Source organism: Acanthopagrus latus, chromosome 8 (genome assembly GCF_904848185.1).
Source record: "Acanthopagrus latus isolate v.2019 chromosome 8, fAcaLat1.1, whole genome shotgun sequence".
NCBI classification, from domain to species: Eukaryota; Metazoa; Chordata; class Actinopteri; order Spariformes; family Sparidae; genus Acanthopagrus; species Acanthopagrus latus.
Window position 1 is genome coordinate 16667030 of NC_051046.1, and position 12249 is coordinate 16679278.

Consider the following 12249-nt stretch of genomic DNA (forward strand, 5'->3'; position numbering starts at 1 on the left):
TGTGGTTTGGCACAGATCGGATTTATCTACTGAAAGCTAGTGCAGCATAACCAAGCTTACCACACAAACATGAAGAGTGCATAAGTAAAGACTGTCATTTTTGTGTTTGAACTGTTTAAACTAGCACACTTTCATTTTGCAGCTAAATTATAGAATGTAGTACATACCATATTATGTAGTATGGATGTGGGACACATCATCACATCTTGTTATGATGATGGGGGGTGGGGGGAGTACAGATAAAGCGCCATGTCTTTGCAGGAAACCCCCTAATGTCAAATTACAAATGTTTTGCTGCGATTTCATCAAAATGAGACAGTTTAATTTAGTATGCAGTCCGCTCGGTCGCATTTTGATTTCACTTCACAAACTTTAAACGATCCATGAAGATAGCAACATGCTCGAAAAGAAAAGAATAAATGAAGACAAACTAAAGCTGCTGCTCCTAAGCAGTGATTATATTTTAATTAGTACAGGCACTAAATACACAACTTGTGTATAAGAAGTTTACAACTGGAACATTACAAAACAAAACAAAAAAACGTTACATTCAGATCAAGAACTTTTTAAGAAGTTACAAACAAAAACAGCTTACATGGACAGCTCATGGTGGACAGTGATAAATGTGACTGGTGCATCCTGTTGAGGATCTTTGGGATTTCCTCCAGACTTGAATTTTACTTCTCACCAAACTTTGTTAGAATTTGTGACGTGACATTTAACCTCAACAAAACCACAATGTCAGAAAGGCATAACTTATTATATATAATAAGTAGATTCAATGCCAGTTTACGTCATCATCTAATCAGTTACTTATGACAGTGAAATCCTCTACAGATACCAAATACCAAATGGAGAAATTCATAACAGATTCTTTCAGTTTAAGTTATGTGTATTTGGAAGTTTGAGGATATGAAAAGGCACTATGAGGTTTTAACTGTGGTGAAAATAAAAAAAAAATTGAAGCTTGACCCCCACACGGAAACAACTAATAGTGAGACTAATAAAGTGTATCTCATGATCATTTCTGTTAATATCACATTAGTAAACTGTTTTCAGAATTACTGTCTGTGGTGCATTTAAATTTTTTGATGGTGCAGTCAAACATGAGGAACACTAGCCACAGCTGATCATTGCCCATAGTGAAAACAAAAACATGGGTATTGGTAAAGTGACAAGCCAATTCTTCATAAGAAATCAAGGTATTTTACCAGCTTGAACCCAAATTCAAGACTCATGCAGTTGGTATTTGAATGCTGACAGAGGACATTTTAAAAACAGTTGGATTTGTTTTCTTAAAACTTAAGCTTAAGCAAATTGTTGGATCATCACAACATAGTAGTGCACACACACAACCTGAGGAATTATTGGACACAACCATCACTCATCACAGCACTTAACAGCAGTTTGGAATAAGTGATTGATTGCAATAACATGAAAATAGAACAAAATACTTTTAAATAACTTTGAAGGCTTTAAGTGGTAAAGCACTCAAATTTGGCATGATTCTGGTATTAACAATCAGTCGCCGATAGACCTTACATGCCGCGGTGGTCAATGCATTTTGATATTTTCAAAATGGCTGTTCAGTCAAGACAAATTTGCACTGTGGGGTTTCATCAGACATCAGTAGCCTGCCAAACATTGCTAGCTTTGACGATATTCAAATCAACTGTTTGGTTTGCCTTAATTAAAAATGACCTTAACCCAACCTAAACACTACACGGTTAGCATTTCAGTCTCATCGCAGTCTGTAATTGGAAAGATAAGTCCATTCTTGTTACTGATAGTAGACGTTGATAATCAGTTAGTGCATTTGCTCTTACACGAATGAGGGGGCTGCCCCAGTGGACATTAAAGGCATCACATCTTGGAGGACGCAGAAATGGCAGAGGCTCCTGGACGGCTGTAAACGCGGACATTTGTGCTCTGAAAAAGACAAAGTGGAAGGGACAAAGCAAGAGCGAGAGAGATTGTATTAGTTTTTATAATGTTCAGTGTATGCCCGCCAGCATAGTGAAAACCCCACCCTGATTTTAACACTGTTCCTATGAGCAAATTCTTACATTTCAGCATTTCATCCCACATGTTTTCAACATTACGCATTGATACTATTTGAGAAAATGCTGAGTTTCCCCTCTGGGGAACATGTCTGTCTGTGCCAAATTTTGTGGTAATCCATCCAATAGTTGGATATTTAACAGTCAATCAAAATTGAGAAATGTCAAATTCATAATGGTGTGAGGGAAAGTTATTACAGAATCACAAGAGCCATTAAGATTTGTTTTCTGTGGACGAGTGGATAGATGGAAGTATGGCTGGATGGACTGACCACAATGGCACCTTACCTTTACCTTTTTGGCCTCTGCATTGTACTTGTTGAGAAGGGCTTGGACCCTGTTTCCATAATCTGGATGGACAGCCTTCAAGTTCTCAACCTGCACGAAGAAGCCAGACAATCAAACTTAAAGCAACATTATGTAGAAATTCTTTGTTAATCTGTTAAAAGACACATTTTATTATTCATCAACTAATGGTTGTATTTTTAGTTATGTGTTGGACAACAGTTTAGAATTAAAGCAAATTTTTCATGGGCTTTAACGTTCTGTGTGAAGTGAAACTCCAGCCTGACCACCATGCCAAGTGTTGTGCAAACACTGAGCAGTGAAACTTTCACTTCTAACAAAAGGCACAGGGGTTTTTGGTGGTCGGTTTTGGATAGCTTTTGTGGGTGTGAAGGCGGGGACAAGAGAGGCATGACGGTAAAGACATCCTGGGGCAAGACAGTTAGGATGTTAACCCCCGTCCATGTGTCTGTAGGAAACATAGACATCTTGACAAGATGTCAAAACATTTTTTAACATCTTGCTAAAGCTGAGTTGATTTTAAAATGTTTAAACATTTAGCATATTCATTTTAAAAGTTTCTTTATCTGTAGTGCACTCGGATCCTACCTTTGAATATTAAAGACTTGGCTTCCGGTTCACACACATAACCATGTTTCCTGACTACTGGCCCACTGGGTACTCAAAAGGGTACATTCTGTGGTTTAATCACATGGTTTAACACATATCTCTGCCAAACCAGTTTTCATCCATGTTTCTTTTTAGAACTTTTTTCCCCCTTTTTGCAATTAAGTTTTAGTTAAAAAACAAAATAAAATATCCACTGATTAATAATGTACATCCCATTTTAAGATAACTCTTGACACTGCTCATTTAAATTAAAAATTCCACTTTTTTTTATTAAAGCATTACAGCATAAAAGGCAAATTCAATTAAGTCTGTTGGTAAGGCAAGGTAAGGTTATGTGGACTCACCATGCGTTTCTGGATGAAGAGCTGAGCTCCCTTCAGGGCACCTGCCATGTTCTGGCAAAGTCTCTGGCGCTCCTCTTCGTTCAGCACCTGGGTGTAGAAGGCACGGACCTGCAAGAAATCAACAAATAAATAATCAAAATGACATGTTTAACTACATTTTATATAGAAATAAAAAGAACATTATGCAATCTGTGATCCTATATCGACAGACCAATCAGTCCCCTCTGGCATTCTGTAATAGCAATAAAAATATAACCTACTGCCCCCATTTTCCCAGACATCTGAACAATAAATTCTTTGCATTACTGCAAATTTAATGAGGTGATTGACTATTGATTATCATCAGCATCAGACTGTATGCTAAAGCAATGTTGACTGACTTAACTTAAGTGACTGAAGTTGCTTTATCTGTCTGGCGCTGGGCAGGAAATGTACAGTGAAAACAGATAGTGGAGGAGCTTTATGAGAACCGCCACTGCAGGGCCAGAAAAACAGATCAAAGAGACTGATACTCTGCTGCAGGGAACTGGAGAGCCAAACAACAATTCTGTTGGTTTGACACCACGAGTAACACATTTCACATACCAGCAAATATTTGATCCAATATAGACATAAACATATCAATTAGTGCAGCTTTAGAGAAATATTAAAGGTGCACTATGTAGCTTTTTTAGTAACAGTTCAAGTAACTTCCTGATGGGCAATACTGTCTTTTTGTTCTCACCCTAAAAAAAACAAGTCTATTTTGCTCAACTGTTGACAAACTCAAATGTAAAATGATTTAAAAGTCATGTTAGGTCTGATATTCCTTGTACAACTCTGTGAGTTGGCCTGATAAGCACATGCACTGCCAGGAAGTGTGTGAATACTCAAATAAAAAACACACCTATTTAGCTCTTGTGGGCACAAAAGACTTGGCTGTCATCTTTACCTGTGTGACATTATCTTCGTCTTCGCTGTTGTAACGTGCCACATCTGCAGACACCTTGAACTTGGACTCCACAAACTGAGGCTGGGTCTCTGGGGCACTGAAGCTGTTGGGATAGTAGTTTGGAGCTCCACCTAGAGGTCAGACAGACCAAACCCTGGTGAGTTGGCTTTACTTACAGTGAGTAAATCTGATCTGTAAATACAATGAAAACACAACGCCAAACAAATGGATCACTATGGTTTCAAATACAGCATGCTGTAAATGCTGTATAGTCTGCTTTAGTTAGTTGAATCAAATGCATTTTGGATGAACTTGAAAGATTTAAAAACACTCATATAACTGTTCTTTTTACTATTTTGTAATACAAATATGCTGAAAGTGGCTCATTTTGGATAGGTCAAAAAATCCAAGACCATGACAGTTAGTAGAATATGATTGGTACTGCTGCAGTCATTTACATTTTTTGTTTAATAAAACTTTTTCTTTTTTTTTTTAAAACCCAACCATTCTGCCTTTCTTGTTGAAATGATACTTACTTTGACAGGTCGATACTGTGTTATTCCGTGATTGTAATGATTAGTCTTGATTTTCTCAGACAAAATTACTTTCATGGAATCATACGTGTTCATTATCACCTCAACAATTTAAACTTTAGATGGGGTTGCTCTTCCCCTACTTAAGAACACTATGGGAATCACCAGTATTGCAAAAACTAGATAGCTGTGGATATACATTTATATGAATTGTTGAGCCATGTGTCTTGCTTGGACAGTTAACCATTTTGGTCCATTCTCGTTATTGTAAGCACAAAGAAACACAGAAACAGGCACACAGGCCGGACTGTGACATACCTTGGTTGTCAAACATGCACATTGGACCATCACGCTGGTAGTTGCTCACACGGGCCCTGAAGGGGCAGTTGACGGGGAGCTGCAGGTAGTTGGCTCCCAGACGGTGACGATGTGTGTCTGGGTAGGAGAATAGACGACCCTAGAAAAACATACGGCAGAGCATTGTTACAAAGTAGGTCTCTGTACAGTCAGAGAGACAGAACACACTACGCATGTTTTCAGCCACTTTTTTCCCAAGCATTTAGTCCATCTTATGTTGTATTGGAACAGAATTAAAACATTTAAACCTCACCATATAACCACACTGAGATGCCTGAACATACTGACTGAATATATGAAACAAATGTTTTTTTAATGTAATTTATGGTATGCATGCATATTTGCAATTGAGCTATTAACCGTTTTCAATTTAATCTGATTGGAAAAAAAACATGAGAGAAAGTCAGTGGTGTTACCTGCAGCATCTTGTCGGGGCTTGGCTCAATGCCCGGTGGCATGTTGCTAGGGTCAAAGGCCAGCTGCTCCACCTCTGCAAAGTAGTTGACTGGGTTCCTGTTCAGCACCATTTTGCCCACTGGGATCAGTGGGTATTCTTTATGTGACCAAACCTACATGGGAAAACACTTTTAGCTGAAACATAACTCACTCAACTGCGAGGTAGATACAACGACACACCCAAACTTGTCATCTAATGATTTTCTTAACATCAGCTCAATTCATATATGTATAAATGTTTAGTACAAGAATTCTAACAATTCTAATAATTCTAATAATTAACACTCCAAAGTGACATAAACAAGTCTTCCAAGATCGTAAACTCTACACTTTCTATAAACTATGCTAAGATAAATGCCATTTTGTCAAAATGGCTTGAACACTGTTATTTTTATCGTCATCAGGCCACTGCAATGGAGTGCTAAAAATATTTTTTTCCAGGTTGGATAAATGTACAGCTCCTTTAACTAACTCCACTGATCAGTTGCCAAGGTTTGGTGAAAGAAAAAAAAAACTTTTAGATGAGTTATTTTCCTATTAAGTGATGGAAAATGAAACAGTGTAGGGATGTAGTACCTTGGTAAGATCAAAGGGGTTGAACTGGAACTTCTCAGCCTGCTCAAAGGTCATGACCTGGATGTAGAAGGTCCAGGATGGGAAGTTGCCATTGGCAATGGCGTTGAACAAGTCTCCGATGGCATAATCTGGATTGGTGGAGGCCAGCCGGTCTGCTTCCTCCACTGTCAGATTCTTTATTCCTTGATCAGTCTGAAAGACATGCACAAAAGAAATAATTAAGCAAAAAATGGCAAAAACCCAGAAGGTGGATCTATAAGTGGATTAAGGGTTCAAACAAACCTTGTAGTGGAACTTGCAGTAGAAACGCTCACCATTGGCATTGACCAGTTTGAAGGTGTGGGAGCCATAGCCGTTCATGTGACGAAAGCCATCAGGTAAACCTCGATCACTGAACAAGAAAGACACCTGCAAGGAGGATAAAAGACAAAATACACAAGATTAATAGTCCTGCAAATTTTTCTGTACCAACTAGTATTCATGTAAACCACCAAACATCTACAGCAAGTATAAATACAATGAGGTAAATCATTGCAAGAGCAACAGTACACTGCAACACTACTTGAGAATATTTTGACAATTGTAATCATGTAATCATGAAATTTTACTGTCAAATGCCATCAGCTACCTGATGCAGACTCTCAGGCCTCAGGCTCCAGAAGTCCCACACCATGTCGGGGTCTTTCATGTGGGTTTGGGGATTGCGCTTCTGGGAGTGAATGAAGGACGGGAACTGCACAGTGTAAAGAAGGGACGTCAGCGTGATGTTTTGCATTTGAGTCGTGTTAATCAAATAAGTGGTTATTAAATGTGTTAAGGTTTGGTTTCCATGTTTCCATGTTCCAAGTTTGCTTATGTAGTGAACTAATGAACAGCTTATTAATGATGGAACTACAATCTGTTCCTATCATTTATTTACATGTTTGAGAAAATAAAATATCAGACTGTTGCTCAATAAAATGTGTGGCCCTTCATAAATTAATTATTGCAAAGCCACTCCATGCTCATACATCACCTGCAGTACACCCACTCACCAGCAGGGCATCCCTGATGAAGAAAATGGGGGTGTTGTTGCCCGTCAGGTCCCAGTTGCCCTCCTCAGTGTAAAACTTGACTGCAAAGCCTCGGGGGTCTCTCACAGTGTCTGCTGAGCCTGATTCCCCAGCTGAATTACAATAGGAGATAACATTTCACTTGTAAATTAGTAAGGTAACAGGTCAGAATGCATAATTTAAATTAAGGCTTCATTGATTAGTCGATTAATCCATACGCCAATCCACAGGAACATAACTGCTGACTATTTTGATCATTATTTAAGCCACTTTTTAAGCACTTCTTAAATATGAGGCTGATGCTTTTGTTTGTCCTACATTGAAATATTTTGAATATCTTTCGGGTGAAGATTACTGGTCAGATAAAGCTAGACAACTTTTATAGATCAGATAATAAATTGAGAAATATCAGTAATCAGTAGATAAATAGACACTGAAAATAATTGTTAGAGTATTTTGCAGCTATTCTGACCAATGAGGCTTAAAATTCAACATCAGAGCTGCAACTGAGTTTGAGGAGTGTGGATCTGTCTTTAGCGATCTTGGTTGAAAAAATAAGTGCAATTTTCCAAAACACACTTGTAAGTGTGCTGTAAGTCTGAATGGCACCATGCAACTTCTAGTGCCACCAAAATTATTCTCATGAAACATTCAAGCCAATGACTGTGTCACACTAAAATACTGGAGTCACAACCTATCTGCTGAAGAGAGATATCCAGCGTTGTACCTACTAAGTGTCCTGCTTTCTTTCACAAAAAATGTTATTATTTCTGCCCAAAAATATGAATCAAACTGTTACAAGTCATTATTTTGAGATCTTTGAGAAGTACTCCTAAAAAATAAACTTTTATTTAAATATTTAAGATAATATTTCTAGATTATTTTGTGAAAGTGCTCTGAAATTTCTGTCACACCACACAATTTCCTATAAACCAATTTCTTTGTGTAACGCATAATCCAACAGTGTGTGAGGACACAAATCCAGGGGAGGAAATAATATTTTAAACGGATTCTCTGCTCAAAACAATCCTATACACTTTTGGTTTTTCAAAAGGATATTCCGTAAACAATATGTTGAGAAACAAAACTTAACACATCACATGGTTTTTCTTACCCACAGTGGAGAAGCGGACAGCGATAGGTGTAGTCTTGCCGACATGCTCAAACAATTTGGCCTTACTGTAGCGAGTGATGTCATGAGTCACCTCAAAGTAACCAAACGCCCCTGCATCGTGAAGGAAAGGTGTTAAAATGGGTCTTTGTTTTGTTCACATATTCATATCTGCATAGTCATGTCTGGTTAAAACATCTGTAGTTGCCTGCTCAGACTAGTGTTATATCACCATGCACTGGAAAGAATGCAGCTCCCCCCAGAGAAGGCCAACAAACATAGTTTGCTCAATATCAGCCAACAAGTCTCTGACCTTGATCTCAAAAGCTTGCAAAGATTATGTTGATTAAGGTTCTCAGTCATCCAGGTCAAGTTAAATCTAGTCCTGTTGCCTACGATACAGCAACTAGACTTGCAAGGATTAGCATTTCATTGGACCTAATCCACAAACAAGAACAGGAAGTGTTTGCATTTTTCCTATTTTTTTGGTCATTTGGTTCTATTTACTTTGCACAAGTAAATCTACCAACTGACCAACTGACCAACTGTGCACCTAAGTTTGAGCTATGTTTGATAGAACTGGTCTGAATTTTTTTCAATGCTTTTATCAAAATGTTAGAAATCAGTCTGGCCATTATGCTCACTCAGAACTCAACCGCATTTCTCGTCAATGTGTTTTTTTGTCTGAAATGTAGTTTAAAGCTTAGATTAGCTTTGATCAATATAAATGCAACAGCAGAACCCTTTAATGTGTAATGTCAGCATGATACAGATGGCATAGAGGTGACACCGAATCAGCTACACAGAAGAGACAGACTCCTCCACAACCCTCACCTCCCCCTTTGGCATGCACCACTCTTTCTGGGATTCGTTCACGGTCAAAATGGGCCATCTCATCTGTGAAGACCACATCCTGAACCAGCAGAGGACCTCTTGGCCCTGCAGTCTGCAGGTTCAGCTTGTCCCCAACGGGATGGCCAGCCCCTGTGGTCAGTGTGTCTGGCCGCTGTGTAAACAGAATCCAGAAAACCACGTTCAATTACACAAGATCTCCATGTTAGGCCAAGTACTTTGGCCTACTGTGCACAATCTAATCTTATGTAACACAATCTAAATTTCAAATCATGTTGCAAACGGAGCATACTAAAATTTTACTATAACAGCTACTTATAATTATTTCATTTTTGATATATTTGTTGATTTTTTTCTCAAATGATTGATGACTTGTTTATGTGTAAATGACTGTTAGAAGGTGAAAGTGCCCCAGGCGAAATCTTCAAGGGTCTTGTTTTATAAGCAAACCCAACAATCCTCAAAATAGTTAAGACAAAACAAAATAAAACAGAGAAGAAGCAATCAGGCTTCAACTCTGAGTAAGAACTAGGCAATATTAGCAATTTTCGATTTAAACAATAGGAAAAAAAGAATTACAATTGCCCCAAATTCATTTCCATCTATAAACTAATCTAACTGTACCATTTAGAAATCTCTTCATCTACAGTGCTAAGATAGTCTGTAACAAATGAGTTGACTGTCAGTTTGCGGAATGGGAGCACACAACTGGATGCATATTTCTGCAAATGGTCCGACACAGGGCCATTTAAAGTGCTGCATCTAAAGTACCAACACAATAAAACTTGAACAAGCTACTGAAATGAACCTGTCCCCCCTTCATAATTTTTACAGCTGTAAAAGATTTTCTTAATGGTGCCCAACTGATATCAGCTGATGCAGACACCAATAGGAGGTAAAGAAAAAATCTGATACACGTATATTAGCCGATATGCACAATTTTTTGCAGTGATTCCCTCAAATGAGTTTATTGGACACTTGTGACAGAGATATGTACTGGGGGGCACGATTTACAAATCAACAATAAACTATGTGGTCTAAAATGACAGCACTGCCCTGAAACAGTAAACAAAGCAGGAATCTTTTTCTGCCTTATTATTTCTGAAAGAAAATTTGTCAAAAGATGTCAAATTTGTGGACATCGAGCTCTACTTTATTATCACAAAACTCAGCCTGGAAACCTGCACTGGTATTCAGACAGCATTAAGTAAAACAGAATGAGACAAGTAATGTTACAAAATCTAAATAACCATGCAGTGGTTGGTGTTGGAGAGACTTAGTCTACAATAAGGGTTACTTTATGTGATGGCAGCTATTTACTCTGATATGCCGTGGTTATATAACCCACAGGGGTGAAGTTCAACTACAAACATGCCTCTGGGCAATGACCTACTCCATATCCTCACACACTACATAAGGCCTACTCTCATAAACGCTGCGTGTTTATTTTGTGACCAAAAATGAATGCTAGCTATGACTTACGTCTTTAGCATGTAACGTTAGCTAGTTATCAACTGTTTGGATGTTTGCGAGTGAGCCCTTTGCTATAATAACTAAAAACGGTCCCATGACGCGCATTTTACTGTACTTAGCATCTTGCTTTTATTTGCATGTCTTCCAAGTCTGGTTTAAATGTTGAACGACAACTAGCTCGTCCGACAAGCTAGCTTTTAGCTTTTGCCGTTGACGTCGTCTCTTGGCCTTAATCGACCTCTCACCCATTTCCCCCCACCCCCAAGTCAGGCTGCGTTGCGCACCAAAAACACTGCTTCAAATTCCGAGCATCCACAGACCTGCACGCCTCTGTTCTCCTTCCATATCTTCATTTGATCGGTGGTTTTATCTCTGTTGTCAGCCATCTCGACAGGTCAGCGCTGCTGGACGTCCGGACCGCACACAGTTCGGTAGATGCTACGAGGAAAAGCGTTATCTTCTGAATCCAATGTCTGAAATTCTCCCTAGACTTTGCACAATGTGACTCCGCCCCCTCCTGCGCCCCTCTCTTCTGATTGGCTGAGAGGAGAAACTGACCTACTTTTGATATTAGAGGAGGAAGTACTAGACCAGATCCTTTAGTGTACTTACATAATATAGCCCCTACATCAGGGGTCACCAACACGGTGCCCAGGGGCACCAGGTAGCCCCCAAAGACCACATGAGAAGCCCTCAGGCCTGTTCTAAAAATGCAAATTGAATAGTGATATTATCTGTTTCCCACCTTGTTAAGTCATTGTTGATAATTATTGTGAGAAATAATTAACGTGATCAGTGTCTCCACATAGAGTATCATTAATCTTTAATAATTATATATAACTAAAGGCAAACTGAGAAAATGTGTTATTTCAGAAGAGTGTATCAAACTGGTAGCCCTTCGTATGACTCAGTGCCCATGAAGTAGCTCTCAGTTTCAAAAAGGTTGGTGACCCCTGCCCTACATGTTTCTGCTTTATCTTATGCTATTTCTTATACAAATTCGTGTATAATCATAGTGATGGAATATAGGTAAGTTCATCTACTCTACTCAAGTGATGTACTTGGGTATTTCCACTCCACCACATTTTAGAAGCAAATATTGTACTTTCACTGCACTTTCTTTGCAGAATACATACTGCATCAGTGCCAGAGTAGTGCTCTTTTTTTAGATGTATTTAGTCTAGCAGAAAACACTGCAATAATCTGCAAAAACCTGGATATCATTTAGTGCACATTATATGAGTACATTATATAATTTACTTTTACCTCTACTCTACTAATTTATATCCAGAAAACCACTTGAATCCATCTAATATCAGCTACTAAGACTTTTACTCAAGTATTCATATGGGTGACTTTCAGTTTTACCAAAGTAATATATCTTTACTTTAGCTCAGGTATGACCTTTGGGTACTTTTTACAACACTGTTTGTACATATTTCTAAGAATATAATCGATTATAATATAATTGTTGTTTCTTTCACTTGCTTTGCTAATGTAAAGAATGCTACAGTTCTGTTGGCTCATTTTTCACAGCACAGTTTCAATTTGAAAAAGTCTGACATGCTAATTCTCACAGTGTTTTTCAC

The 12249-nt window shown here is 38.4% G+C and overlaps 1 protein-coding gene across 2 annotated transcripts; it reads right to left on the reverse strand.

Moving 5' to 3' along the window:
* Positions 1 to 431: 431 nt before the first annotated feature.
* Positions 432 to 11162, reverse strand: cat (catalase). 2 transcript variants are annotated; one of them, XM_037107246.1, is made up of 13 exons: positions 10981 to 11162; positions 9170 to 9341; positions 8339 to 8449; positions 7207 to 7337; positions 6801 to 6905; positions 6455 to 6580; positions 6173 to 6364; positions 5557 to 5709; positions 5102 to 5240; positions 4251 to 4381; positions 3320 to 3427; positions 2355 to 2438; positions 432 to 1929 (listed from the first exon to the last, which is right to left on the reverse strand). In XM_037107246.1, the coding sequence occupies exons 1-13, from the start codon at positions 11044 to 11046 to the stop codon at positions 1864 to 1866; spliced, it is 1584 nt and encodes a 527-aa protein (XP_036963141.1). In that variant the 5' UTR covers positions 11047 to 11162; the 3' UTR covers positions 432 to 1863. The 2 variants fall into 2 exon arrangements, with proteins under 2 accessions (XP_036963141.1, XP_036963140.1); XM_037107245.1 differs by having other exon boundaries at positions 2349 to 2438.
* Between the last annotated feature and the right edge of the window lie 1087 nt (positions 11163 to 12249).

Excerpts from the sequence above, each read along its gene's own strand:
- cat (XM_037107245.1), bottom strand. The coding sequence starts at position 11,046 with ATGGCTGACAACAGAGATAAAACCACCGATCAAATGAAGATATGGAAG. Across the intron at positions 6,365-6,454 it reads ACTGCAAGTTCCACTACAAG|ACTGATCAAGGAATAAAGAA; the intron begins GTTTGTTTGAAC and ends CATGTCTTTCAG. Across the intron at positions 3,428-4,250 it reads ACGAAGATAATGTCACACAG|GTCCGTGCCTTCTACACCCA; the intron begins GTAAAGATGACA and ends GATTTCTTGCAG.